The sequence below is a fragment of the Notolabrus celidotus genome, chromosome 22 (genome assembly GCF_009762535.1).
Source record: "Notolabrus celidotus isolate fNotCel1 chromosome 22, fNotCel1.pri, whole genome shotgun sequence".
Lineage (NCBI taxonomy): Eukaryota > Metazoa > Chordata > Actinopteri > Labriformes > Labridae > Notolabrus > Notolabrus celidotus.
Window position 1 is genome coordinate 6,353,307 of NC_048293.1, and position 14,338 is coordinate 6,367,644.

Below are 14,338 nucleotides of genomic sequence, written 5' to 3' on the forward strand. Positions count from 1 at the left end.
TAAACCAAGTCCATCTCCATTTGGTTTCTCTCCATCAAAACAAACTAAATGGCCCCTCACTCGATCACTTCATGATCACTTCCGGTATTTGGTACATTCCCTTTCCGTGAAAATTAAATGTTAATTTGTTTCAGAAATGGTAAAAGTGTTCCATCGTTTGTAAAAATGTCTCCAACTTTGTAAGTGTTTCATTTTTTGTTTCCTTAAATGTAAATTTGCTTAGCCTTAGTAAAAGTGTTTTGCTGATTTAATTTTGTTTCATAAAATGTAAAAAAAAAAATCCAAAATGTAAATTTGTCTCCAACTTTGTAAAATTGTTTCATCTTTTGTAAATGTGTTTTGTCCTTCAGGGCCACCTTACTAAGAGATGGGCCTTTTTTCTTTGAGGACCAATAAGGTGGTAAAAAGTTTTTTTTCATGGTGAGTTCAAGGCTGTGTGCCACTGTCTTGAACAAAGGCAGTGTAAGGCTGTACAGTACAGAACTGGCCCTGTGGTTTTACTCTCAGGGTGGTTACAACCCTCTACCCCCTGGCACCACCACAATCCCCTCCCCATCCTCCCGGTAACGGTATCATTGTCGCATCCCCTGCCTTTCTGTCCACCCGGCCCCACCACCGGGACCGGCGGCAGCAGGGTGCCAAACCTCCCCCAACAGCCCGCGCTGAGGACGCAGCCATGCCGAGATATGCCACTCATGAGCCGGACTGCCGCTTCATCCTATCTGTCCATCGCGCTTCACAGAGGAGGAGGAGGTTGCCATGAGATTTCCCACCGGCCTTCCTCGTTGGCACCTGGCTGTGAGAACAGAGGGGATAAAAGACGACGGATAATGACGTGATGGTTCCGGTTGTTGCGCGAGCACAGGGGGGCTCCGGGCGTCTTTAGTGACCGGAGCTGGAAAGGAAATCACCAGACTTTATTGTGTGTGGATCTGCATACGATTCCTGGACCGAACGCAGTAATTAAAGAGACAAACGGGCTCTCAAACAGGTTGCTGAGATTTCCCTCAGTCTGAAAGGTAAGGCACTTTGGCTTTACAACCATCCGCGCGCCTATAACGGCTTTGCGCAGCAATTTATCCGCTTAATTGAGTGAAAATGAGGATCATCAGTGATGGAACAGCTGCTAAATTGACCTCCAGCCGCCTATTCAGTTAAAACATTACCTCTGCTTATCTCAGAAAAGTACTAATTTATGTTTTTATCTTGCCAATAGCTCCCATACACCTGTATTGGACATTACTTGAATCATACTAAATTGTTAACATGTTCTGGACAGTATGGTGAGCTGATCGACTCAAGGCGAGCTTTTACTTTTATCTTAACCTTTATTCTGTTAGATAAATAAACACTGGGCTGTTTGCAAACACTAAGAGAAACAGCATCAATGACCCACAATCTGTTTTTTTCCTCATCATTATGGACACTTTTGTTCAGATTATGTATCATAATGTGTGTTTTCATTGTGCTCTGTTCATTTATAGATACAATCTAGACTTACAAGTGTAAAATTAGTCAAGTCAAACCAAAGCCTCATAGCACTGCCTGAAAGTGTGAGAGTGGCTGGGTGTACAGATGCAGGAGTGATGACTGATATCAGATGTGAATGAAGACAGATCTCCTCATTTACCAGAGCTGCAGTGCTGCTGACCACATGCTGCTGCTGCTGCTGCTGACCATGAGGCTCTGGCATCTCCTCACATCACACTTACTACTGATGTCATGCCTTTTTCTCCCTTTTCTTCTTTTTATTGCTTTCCCAGGGGGCTTTGCTGCACAGTCGAGGATGATATCCCCCAGATGGTGACTTCTGCAGGTAAGTTGTGTGTTAGAGCTTATTCACCTTTATCTCTCCCTTCACACACACACTCTACAGGGTCAAACAGGAGCCAATGAGAAAACCTTTTGCCCACAAGGCTTGCTCCTGTGGTGTCTCTGATCTCTGCTGTGTACCTCAGGGATTTTGCTCTTGGCGAACTCTGTTGCGGAAAGTGTTCACTTGTGTTTTAGCTCTGTTATCTTCAGCTGGGGTCTCGCTCCTATTTTTTTGGGCACTATCTGCACAGGTCTCAGTACACACATACATTTTTTTTTAAATTCCAACATAAATAATGCAACATTAATAACCATGGGTAAATCTAACATTTGGTAACCCTTAAAACACAAAAGGAGACCTGAGGGAGTGTAGGTGTGTCAGTCATATGGAAAAAACGGTTGACTGAATTCCGTTTAGACTATCTGAAAATGAAATCATCCACTTTTCCTCCCCCCACTCTTTGCTGTCTTTGTTCCCTCCTGCTCGAGCTGTGGGTGTCTCTGTCCTAGATGTGGATGTGTTCCTCTCCTCACACGCTGAGATGAGTGCTTTCAGAGATGGACGATACAGAAAAGTCCAGATTTTACTACCTGGCTAAATTGCCCTGTGATGGAAAAATATTGTAAAAGGAATGATACTTGAATAATTGAAGCCCCGGGGCTTTAAAATTGCAGAGACTCGCTGTGATTTCCAGCACAAACTTAGAAGCCACCTCAACGAAATATTCATTTCATCATTTAAGAATGGATATATCAGAGAGCCTCTCTGGCACTGCCCCCCTATCCCTCCATCCCTCTCTCTTATCTGTATGTGTCAGGACTGTCTATCTTCTCAGCTTTTCTGCTTACTCCATCTGAAATGAGTTAAAACTCACTCACTGTTTGGCTTTGAAAGCTGAAATTAAACGCATAATTTCAGCTTTCAAATTATTTTTTAAACATCACACCTAGAGTTTCTCACAAAGGTACTATATTCATTTTTTCTGCACTGACGCAGGATACTGATGCCCTAAAATGTTTTGGATAACCAGGATGTCAATCAGTGTGCCAGTTCAGGAGTCAGACTCGAGCCTGACTGAAACCCTGATTTTCTCTTGACTCTACTGGGACTCCAGCAATGCTTATACTTAGACTTGGACTATGACTGAAGCATTAACTGTATTAGCACTCGGAAGATGGAGAGGAGGACATATGCTAATTTATTAATAACAGTTTTATGGTTTTTGTTAGTTTCTTTGAATACAGTTTTCAGTTTTGAGCAAGGGTTGCCATATGTGTTCACCTCTATGCGCGTCCCATGGACTCTATATTACATGGACGTAGTCTCCGTGAAGTCACCCATTTTTTTCTGAAGCAGAGTTTCAAAGCACATCACCTGTGGGTGCCATTTTGGAAATGCTGACTCAACCTAACTTCAGTCCACCTAGCAAGATGCAAAGAGGCATAGTTGAAGTAGGCCTTTTGAGTTCTAGAAAAATGTGACCTACTGTATAGTGTGTGCGGTTAGAGAAATAAGGTAATCAAACTAAAACCCCTTTTTGTACAAGGCTGTAAACATGTTTATTTTTGCTGTAAAAAAATCAGCTTTTTGAATGGGTGTATATGTGCTTTCCGGTACTTCTAGAGCCAGCCTCAAGTGGACACTTGAGGAACTGCAGTTTTAACACTTCAGCACCGGCTTCATTTCTCACAGCCAGAGGTTGCAGCTTGGTGTGTCCACATGCCTTCTTGTTCAGCAACAGTTCAGGCATAAAGATGGCAAAGATTTACTAAAAATGCAAGAATCTGTCTGTATGACTTGGCTTGATTCTCATTTTGGCGTGGATGTTAAAAGATAAGAAGAAAACTACTTTGTTTGAGATCTTAATGGAAGGATTTGCGGATTTTCGTTAAACTCTTTGTTATAAATGGGAATTTTCAATGCTTGTTGTAGAAAACAACGTTTTAAGAGTTTGCTTTGATCTCAGGGAAGACATGCCACTTTTTATGTTTCGTGCCTTTGTTTAGCTGAAATGAAGAAACAGTTACCTTAGCATGAAGCCTGAAACCACGATTCACCCCTGACTCTTGAGGATTATTTGGACTGTTTCTTGGCCTGGCTCAGTGAGCCACCTCCTGCAGTTTCGGCTGATTGTACCTCATCTTAGAATGATGATAAGACCCAAGGAAGACACTGCTCCTGGCCAAGATACAGTCCAGCACTCTTAACAGCACATCAGACATAATGTGTCTTTGTTTGTGTGGATGAAAAGAACAAGACTGTTGAGCTGAAGAAGAAGTAACAAACAGATATATCTACCTTTGGACTGAGTATCTTGACTGCTTTCCTAGTCTTAAAGCTAAGCTCTGCTCATAAACTGCTGGCTCCTGCTTCATATTTAATGGATACGTATGAGAGCGATGTAAATCACCTTACTCCCACTTTATAAGCAAATAAGCATATTTCTAGAATGTGGAGCTATTCCCCTAACCTATAGTTTAAAGTTATGTTTTCTAATTAAATTTTCCTTCCATGGCTCACCCAGGTGTCACATGGGAGAAAGAGTTTTTAATTTAAAACACAAATCATCACCACATCATCCCACTCCAAACTTTCGAGGGATGCAGTCATTTTACCTCTCCAACTTTCAATTAGGGATTTGTTTAGCTGTGGTTGTGTAAGCGTGTGTGTGTGCATGTTTGAGCTGGTTGTTCAAACATACACACACACACACACACACACACACACACACACACACACACACACACACACACACACACACACACACACTCTAGTGTTTCTGTGGGTTGGCATTTAGCTGACTGCTAGGATCGTTTCATTTCCCACAGAGAAAACAAATTAAAATATGACACCTCTCTCTGCTGCCTCTCATCTCCTGCTTTTCACCGTGTCAAGAGACGACAAAACTGCTAAATATAGTTCTGCAAGTGGAAGGTGAAACCTCTCCACCTCTCTTAACATTCCCAACACTATGAAGGGCTTAACCAAATGAGGTTGGTGTAGCTTGAATAAAGGTGATCAACTGTTTTTAGAACGATTCGTGAAAGAAAGAAGGAGAGATATGGGCCAGAAAATGAGTACATTCATTTTTTGTTTAGGTTATATTGTTTATATCAACCTCAAAATAAAAATGAGAGGATTCTCTGATCAAGATGATGATATTAATATGAAAATTACATGCAAATCACACAAAAAAAGCTGCGTTCAGTTCAATTAGGTGTTTTTTTTAAGTGCTCACAAGTCCTGTTTTCTAGTCAATTAAGCAGAATTATCCTTTTTTCCTCAGTTCACTGTGATTTATGGTAAAGAAAAGCCTCAAGGACAAGAATTGAAGAAGGGGGAACCAGATAATATTTGCATTTTTCCTTTAAAACACCACAGAATTATTACATTTTTGCTAATACCCTTCAATCATAATTCTAATGGATAAACTGACTAAGCGGTTCTGCTCTAATGAAATACCCTATAGCAGCGCCACATAGAAGACGTGTTTGGAGAAGGGATTCAGAGTTGTGCCAAAAAGTAAAGACCTCATTATTCCTGTGGAAAACAAAAAAAACTTCAGTTAAGCTGCTGGAATCAACCCAAGCTAATATGAAAACCACAAACAGCTATCAACAAACCTATGCTTTGATGTTTACAGGGCTAACTTTTAGCTACAGCTAGCTGTTAATTGTTGAGTGGCGTTTGTGTCTTATTATGAGTCTAACTAACTCCAGGAAAGTGATTCAGCCATAGACTTTATAGCAGAAGTGAACGTGTCTGAGAAGTAAAGTGGCTGCAGGAGGGCTTTAATCCTGTTTGTGACCAGCAGGCGCCTACCATGTTAGCTGAAAAAAGTTAAACTGTATATTCATTTATCTAAAAGACAATCCTATTCATCTGATTTATAACCTTAGTAAACATGAACAAATTAAGTTAACTTTCAATCACTATTTTAAATGTTCTCTGATACAGAATATATTTTTAAATCTTCAGGTGATAAAGCAGATATATAAGTGCTAATAGCTAAAATATTAGCTAGCTTAAAAATGCTTTGTTCATGCTCAGTTGTAAAAGTCACTGAGGTGTGGGCTGTTCTGCTTTGTCAGTAAGTTTCAAGAGCTTAAATGTGCATCCCAATTAGTGCTTTTCGGGCAACTTTTCAAAGTCTAAACTCAAACCTTATCACCATTACTTTAACCGAATACTGGTCATTGCTAAAAAATGAGTTGCTATGAAGTGGAAGTCAGATCTCCCACTGCCAGTTGGAATGTGTTACAATGATTCAATTTCATTTAGCTGATGCTTTTGTCCAAAGAGACTTACAACACCATCAACATCATTTTTGGTACCAAACTACCAGGTGTGGAGTTCTCCCAAAGAGCTGGGTCCAAAGTGTCTCAGAAGTCGTAGTAGACTGTGATGATCAAATTTGGTTGGATAACTCATTCTACCACTGAGAACTAAAGATTGGACGAGTCTAGCTTAGGTGTTCCCTGAAGAGCTATGTCTTTAACTTTTTTTCTTAAAGGTAGAGAAGGACTCTGCAGATCGAATGGAGTTAGGTAATTAATTCCACAACCCGGGGACAAAAGACGGGAAGGGTCTGGCTAGTGTCTTATGGCTCTGTTGTGATGGGAACACCAGGAACCTTTCATTTGCCGAGCGTAGCGGGTGATAGGGAGCGCAGATCTGGATGAAGGATTCTAGGTAGGCAGATGCCATTTTTGTTGGCGCTTTATAAGCAAGAAGTAGGGTTTTGAATTTGATGCGAGCTGCAACTGGAAGCCATCGGAGAGGGATGTGTGCTGCTTGGGTTGGTTGAAGACATGATGCGCTACATTCTGGATCATCTGAATGTGCATGCAGGGAGGCTTGCCAGTAAGGAGTTGCATCACTCAATGTGTGACATTACAAGAGCTTGTACCAGGATCTGTGTTGCATGCTCTGTCAGGTAGGGTCTGATCCTCCTGGTGTTACAGAGGGTAAATCGGCATGACAGAGCAATCAAGGCTACACGAACCTGAAAGGTCAGCTGGTCTTCCATCCTGACACCCAGATTCTGGGCATGGATCTCAGAAGTCATCAAAATAAGTACTCTATGATAAAATATGGCAGCCTTTTTTTGGCTATATTGGGAAATTACCACCTCACGTGATTCAACAACTATCTGTATGATCTCCCTGCCTCCTCCGTGTAAGGGCCTTGAGGGGACAATATTGCTGAGGCTCCAGCCTATTCATCTCTCAGTTTATGTAGTCATTTAGTTTTATCTATGTCTGAGTTTTATGTTATGCACAGTCTTTGTTTCTTTTTGCACATTTATTTCTCTCTCTCTCTCTGTTTCTCTCTCTCGTACAAACAACAAAACAGCATTACCACTGAGCTTCAGTCAAATCCCTGTAAATCACAGGGATACACATTTCTCTTGTACAATGAAATCCTGGATCATTTACTAACCGTCACTGAAGCTCGTCGTAGTGTTTGACATTGGTCCAGTGGCCACCTGGGAGTTGTAGTACACAACATCACTAACATGAGGTTTGTTTTATTTGGTACAATATGATCCCCGTCGTCTCCTCTGTGACTGTCTCATTGATTCCTGTCGCTCGTTTAAGTCGGGAACTGACAGGATTTCTGGCAGATCCTCTGACTCCTTTCAGGCATTGTATTGTGAACAAAGGGTTTGTAAAATGTGTGGTTTCACTTGGATTTGTGTTTGTGTGTGTTTCCTAATTGAATCCGACAGCTCCAAATCCACTGAGAGTCATTTCTGAACTGTGCTGGTTAAGATACTGTGACAGCGTTAGAGTCGAGTCTCCCAACCTCTGTCACTTTGTGTTTTTGTCTCTCTGGTCTGTCGGAAATTCTCTAATCTGAATCTTCACCTCCATGCTGCCTTTCTAGCATCATTTGGTTGCATGTTAGTCCAAATATCACATTTTTTGGTTTTCCAAAGACTCCCTTGCTTCATTTCTGCCAATACACACCTGATAAGGCTCAAATTGGTTCATAATGTGCGACAGAAGCTGCAGACGTGATGCACTGCGTTAGCTTTGAAGCCATGAAGTGAAAGGGAATCGGAATGATAGAGGAGAACCGGCTAAAAGAGTGAATGAGAGGTAAAAGGAGAAATGAGGAGACATAAGGCAGCGAGCTGGAGAGAGAGGAGATGAAGAGAGGGAGAAATGGGGACTAAGAGAGACTTCACTTCGCTTTTAACTACATTATCGTGGACCGTGGTGTATATAATTTAGTACTATGACGCAATGGAAGATACTGCGCCGAGTGAGCTGTCTGCTAGGGAGCCAAACATGCTCGTTTCAACTCACACGGTCACACACATTTTTCTCTATGATTCTGTCAGAGCTTCATGTGCATTCACTGTTAAACTTTAATCCTTTCCTTGCATATTTTAGAAGCGTGCACCTTGCTTACCCTGGATTTTTGTTTCCATTCAGACTGTTGGGAAAAGCACACAAGAAAGAAAAAGGTAGGGGAACATGCAGCACACCAAAACCACTCAACCCCACACTAGGATTGATTTTCTCCCTCTGGATGAGATTCCCCAGTAATGACAATACAAGTGCTAGAATATTTAAGCCATTACATTGGGCATTAAGACAAAATTTCCCAGTGAATCAAAGCCTTCAGAGGCTTATAGCTTTTTAGAAAATTACATTAATACAGCAGTAATGAGAAAGAAGCTTGATATTTTTTCATCAGTGTAATTGGGATAATTAAATGTTGTTTTTCCACTGAGAAGTGCCGGGATGTTTGAGCTAATCAACTTGAACAGTAGTTATACAAAGTCTTCTGGTGTTGTAATTACCATAATGACAGAGTTTGAGATTAGTAGTTCAGCCGGAGCTCAACCATATGAATTAGTCTAAATTAATGTCAAAATCATGCATTTTATATGCTGATAGAAAGGTCATTCCTCTCTCAGTGAATTAATATTAGACTGTTTGCTTGTTGTTTTAATGTGAGTGGCAGTAAAGGGAAATCAAGGCAGCTCTATACATATTCTGTCTGTCGCATGCAGCTGGTTTCTCGCTCTCTGTCAGATGGACTTGTTTGTGAGGTCCATTTCAAGCGAGATGCTGCATTTGCTGTGTGCAGTGAGGATGATTATGAGAGGGGACTCATGATTTCTTTTCATTTGCACCAATTTTGCTAATACGTGACTCTGCCAATCAGAGCTATTTGTTTAAGATTACTTTCCTGCATTGCAGAGCACGCACTGGAGGAACTGAATCCCAATACATGGCTGAAATTTGTGTGTTTGTGCATACCTATATTTTTCCCTCACTTTACCTTAGCGAGATGTCTCCTGTGCAATCATCCAGACATTGAGTTCTGTTTTGAATGGTGTAGTAATCATGTCTCTTGTTATTTGATTGTATGGATTCCAGTTGTGGCTGGTTTTTCATGTAACTTTGTGAGGTGCTCTTGAATCAGTCACAGTGAAGCTATAGTGACAGGTGATACATGCACAAGTCAGATTTAGTATGCTGAAACTGTACAGCACATATGCATACAACTTAGCAGCCATATGGTGAGGGTGAACAGTAGAGCTGATGCGTTCAGCATGCTAATCCTCCTCCATCCTGAGTGTCTGTTTGACATCTAGAGTGGTCCTGTTGGAATTTAGCAGGTGATGCTGTTAATATTCCTGAACGAAGCCTGATGTTTTATCTAATCCCTGCCTGTCTTTGTGGGTCTTTATTGTAAACCAGATTACATGTGAGGTGGGATTTATCTTCATGCTGAAACAAGCAGTTTATTCATTTGACATCTTTAATTTGGATTAAAAATCTCTTGGCCACCAAAAACCACAAAGTGATTCCAGCGTGTCGATCGTGATGACTTGCTGTTTTTTGTAAAACCGAGTACTTTGGTTCACACTCGGTTTATCAAACCAAGAAACACGAGGTCAAGGTTAAACATTTTTTGATCTCCATCAACAGTCATTATGTTCAAAATGTGAGGGCTAAAATATACTTGATTCTCATAAAAATCAATCAATCTTCCTTTATATAGCGCCAAATCACAACGTTATCTCAAGACGCTTTTACAAACACAGCAGGTCTAGACCGTACTCTATGCTACATTATTAACATAGACCCAACATCAAGACAGGATAACATCCTGTCCCATCTTACAGACAGGACTCAGTCTTATCTCAACTTAATCCACCATGAGCAGAGCACTTTGCAGCATTTAGCAAGAAAAAACATCTTTTTAACAGGCAGAAACCTCGAGCAGAACCAGACTCATTAGACAGCCATCTGCAAGTCAAGTCAGAGAAAAGCAACTTTAAACACCGTATTTGAGTAAATGTGCATAGCGCTGGGATCCTGTACTTTTCTATTCCCTCTCTGAGTTAATCCTGTTGTTTTTGTTCAGGTGTTGCAGTGAGAAGAAGTTTTGAGAGAAACCCTCAACAGGCCTGTCATGGTTTCCAACCTGCACTCACTCCTCTGTCTCTGCATCTCCTGCTGTCTTCTAATGTAAGTCCCAACCTGCATAATAATATATCAAGATACTGCCTTACCAATGGAAGAAAATGTTTTCTTTGAATAACTGAAACAAATACACTTATTTGATGTTTTCTTAAAAGTGAAATAACAGGATTTGCCATGTTTGTGTGTCTAGTACAGAGCTGTAGCCAGAGGGTGATTAGCTTCATTTACAAACTATTAGTATTTTTGTGCGTGTGTGTGTGCACTGCCTAAACAAAAGATAACTGAACATTAGTTCACTTTGGTGAGATGTTGCTAGCCCTATTCATAAACCAGTTGTTGAAATTTGGCCTATTGTCCATCTTAGCTTTTTAGCTGCTGATCAGTTAATAAGTTAATTATTATTTAAATTTCTTATAACTGTATAATTTGCAAGCCAGTAACACTTAATTACCATGCTGTGGTTTCATGTCCTGCGATTTGTCTTTAACCATCTTAAAGTAATATGTGAAAAAACAGTTTTTCTCTTTAACCTTAAACAGCGAAATTAAAACATTATTTAGTATTATCACGAAGACGCAAAACTAGCAGTGGATGGTGCTCATCTCCTCCTCACAGTTTTATTTGTAATATATATATATATATCAGAGATGAAAGCTCTCCTGGAGGTTGTTTTTTTCACTAACTTATCATCTTTCTGTATCTGTGAGTCCTGAAACTACCCCAGCTGTCTGACACAAGCAGCGTGATTACTGAACTAGTTACAACACATTTCATCAGTTGAGGTTACATCATGATGTTATATGAATATACTAATTCAGCCTACATTGATTATTTTTGCAGGCATTATAGAAAACTCTGTCGGACATATAAGTATGCTGCACTTTGCAGATATTTTAGCTGAATTTCCAGCACAATTCAAATTAAGATGGTCTAATAAGCTCTTTCTATTCTCTCTCTGTCTGTCTTAAAACTTCTGCCCCCCCCCCCCCTGTTCTTCTCTCCTCTCTGAAGGGTTTGATGGAGAACTGGTCGAATGTCAGCGGGAACTATCGTTATATCCGGAGGAATTCTCGCCGGAGTGATACTGCTGTGCATTGTAGCAGTGCTCTGTTACTGTAGACTCCAGGTATCAATGTGTCACTGTGTTTATGAAAGTGAATGTGCAAGCTAAAGGGGAAAAAAGAAAACACAAATAGTTCAATGGACGTTGGCAGTCAACCACCTATTAGCTAACGTTACTACTTGATAATGCTAGCTTATGCAATCCATCAATAAAAGCACAAATTACCAGCCAACAGTTATAGGTCTATGAAAGGTCTTATTTCAAATATTACAACATTTATAATAACTCCACAGCTAACATAAGACAGATGCTAACATATGTATTGCACCACGTGCTAGCTAAGATCACATTTGAATTTGCTGGCCTGTACCATTCAATATTAAAGCCATACATTTCTAGCTAACAGTTGTATTAGTTTTAAGCTCAAAGTTCAAAGTTCAAAGTCTTCTTTATTGTCAAAAACTGCAGTATGCACCAGACATACTGAGGATTTGATACAACGTTTCTCTCTCAGACCCTAGCAACGACAAAAACAGATAAACATAGGAAAGCTAGAAAAAGATAAGAAGTAAGCTTATAAAAATAATAAAATCCAGTGCAAAAACAGTGCAAAAACTTTGCTATAGTGCAATTTAAAATCAAAGTGAGTGTGTGCATTTCAGTCTTGAGGATGACAGACCTCAGCGTTGATTTAGGGGGGGGATCAGTGACTGGGTTAAGTTTGTGAAGGGGGCACTATGGGAAGAGGGGGCAAAACAGGGAGAGAGTTCAGCATCCTGACTGCCTGGTGGATAAAACTATCCCTCAGTCTACTGGTTCTGGCCCAGTTCTTATTTCAAGTAGAACAACATATACGCCCCATAATCTAACACAGGTGCTAATGTGAAAATTTGAGCATTTAGTAGCTAATATCACAATTTGATGGTGCTAGCCTTTGATGCTCACAATATGAAAGTAACAGATTTCTAGCAAATGGTAATATTAGCAAGCTAACAGTAATGTGAGGTAGTGAGTGGCTGAATAATAATGTTTGCTGTTGTTACTTAGCTATCAGTACTCAATGAGTAATATAAATGTGTATATGTTTTATTGTACTGCTTAGTATGAGTTAATCTAACTAAAGAAGAAATATTTATGCTTGAAGCAGTTTTAAAGTGTATTTTCATTTTAAGAGAGAGACCAGCTGTTCCTCCTGATTTCAGTCTGTGTGCTAAGCTAAGCCATAACAAATCAACTTCAGAGTGGTATGAATCTTTTTATTTAAGAAGAAAGCAAATGGCTTAATCATATGCATAGCCTTCTTCTTCATGATACAGTAGGCGGTTATGTTAAAATACACTGAGTATAAAATTACCAGCTCCTCTTTCTCAGTCTGTCTCCTGGACTTCTCTCTGTCTACCCTCTGCAGTATTACTGCTGTAAGAAGAATGGTTCTGAGGCAGACGTGGGCCCTGCGGCGGGACCGGACCCTCTTTCTCACTTCCCCTGCAATGCCTGCAATATCCTGGCTATGGATGGTGCTGCTATCACACCTGTCTCTCTGGATCAGCTGGACACAGGTTCTCACCACAACCACTGCCCCACGTGTTCCCCATACTCCGTCCGCTCTGGAATCTCAAACGACATGCGTAACGGAGGGGAGCGGCTCGGCTTCCACACCTACTATGAGAACCCGTCCGTCTGTCTCCCCCTGTCTGTCACTCCACAGGGATCCCCCCATCTGAGCCACTTCAGCCACAAGGGCATGTTTCCTCCTCCACCACGCCCCTACAGCACCCAGGTCTGACCTCTGCTGCACAATAAACACACACACACACACACACACACACACACACACACACACACACACACACACACACACACACACACACACACACACACACACACACACATCCTTTGTTTGGGACTAAATTGAGGAGGATTACAAAACAGCACAATAACACAGTTGCCTACATTGGTGTACATCCACAGATCTACAGCAGAATTCAGGCTCTTTCATCCAGTGGAGTGGCCCATACACAGTGCCCACTGACTGAGTCTCTGTGTGGGCGACTAATCCTTGGACTAAGCCCATGGAGCTCTGCAGAAAGCAGAAAAAACTGTTTTAACCACAGCAAAGTGCAGAACCTTGATTTGTTTGATGGACTAAATTAAATGTGGTACTGAAATATGTGTGTGGTAATTAAGTTGTGAATTTAACTGAACTGTAGCACCGTTTGAAGTTAACAGGAACATGTGACTGTGTGCAGTGTGACAAAAGAGGAGCCTTTTGTCACACTGCATGTCCGTGCAAGGGATGCAAATATTAAATAATTCCAGCAAGCCGTGTTTATGATCGCTTGGAAACTTATCAAAAGTTACAGATTTAAAGAAAAGGCATATTTTCTTTTATACTTGTTTTTATCATAAAGAGTATTAATTAATGTGATTAATATGCACTGTTTCTGCACTGCAACACTGATATTTTTATGAGAATCATTTAAACCAAGAACTAACTAGAATAAAACAACCTTAGCTGGGGATGTTCCAGTGTAATTCAGTACTATTAAAGACTAATGTCATTCAAAGAAAAAAAATGACTTCTTAATTGATAATTCGTTCATAGTTTTAATTTATTCTCCATACAGTCTGTTAAACTGTACGCTTGCCTTTTTACATTTTTTGCATGTTCAGCTAAAATGCTAACTGTCAGATGTCTCAATAGTTAATTATTCAAGCATTCATTATTTCAAATGATTAGTCGATTTAATTAAAATGCCTTTATAAATACCTTAAATAAAACTCAAGAGCTAAGAATAATGTATTTTCTTTGTTGCATGAGAGAAATCTGTTTAAAGAGGTTTAACACCAACAATCATTGTCAGCCTCGCATAAATTACAACAAGAGCTGGGACTTCTTCACAGTCTGACTGAATCTGGTATCATGATAGAGAGTCTGAAATGAACTAACACATCCACGTGAGTTTCTGTTCTGCTCTCCTGTAGCGTTTCCCCTCGTCATCTCACCAA

The 14,338-nt window shown here is 40.4% G+C and overlaps 1 protein-coding gene across 1 annotated transcript; it reads left to right on the forward strand.

Annotated features, from left to right (window-relative positions):
* Positions 1-577: 577 nt before the first annotated feature.
* LOC117806395 (protein FAM163A-like) lies at positions 578-13,414 on the forward strand. Its single transcript, XM_034675329.1, has 5 exons — positions 578-1,019; positions 1,764-1,816; positions 10,208-10,311; positions 11,278-11,392; positions 12,738-13,414. The coding sequence occupies exons 4-5, from the start codon at positions 11,300-11,302 to the stop codon at positions 13,113-13,115; spliced, it is 471 nt and encodes a 156-aa protein (XP_034531220.1). The 5' UTR covers positions 578-1,019; positions 1,764-1,816; positions 10,208-10,311; positions 11,278-11,299; the 3' UTR covers positions 13,116-13,414.
* The last annotated feature ends 924 nt before the right edge of the window (positions 13,415-14,338 follow it).

Coding starts and splice junctions, on each gene's coding strand:
- LOC117806395 (XM_034675329.1), top strand. CDS start 11,300: ATGTCAGCGGGAACTATCGTTATATCCGGAGGAATTCTCGCCGGAGTG. Junction 11,393..12,737: donor TCTGTTACTGTAGACTCCAG/GTATCAATGTGT, acceptor TACCCTCTGCAG/TATTACTGCTGTAAGAAGAA.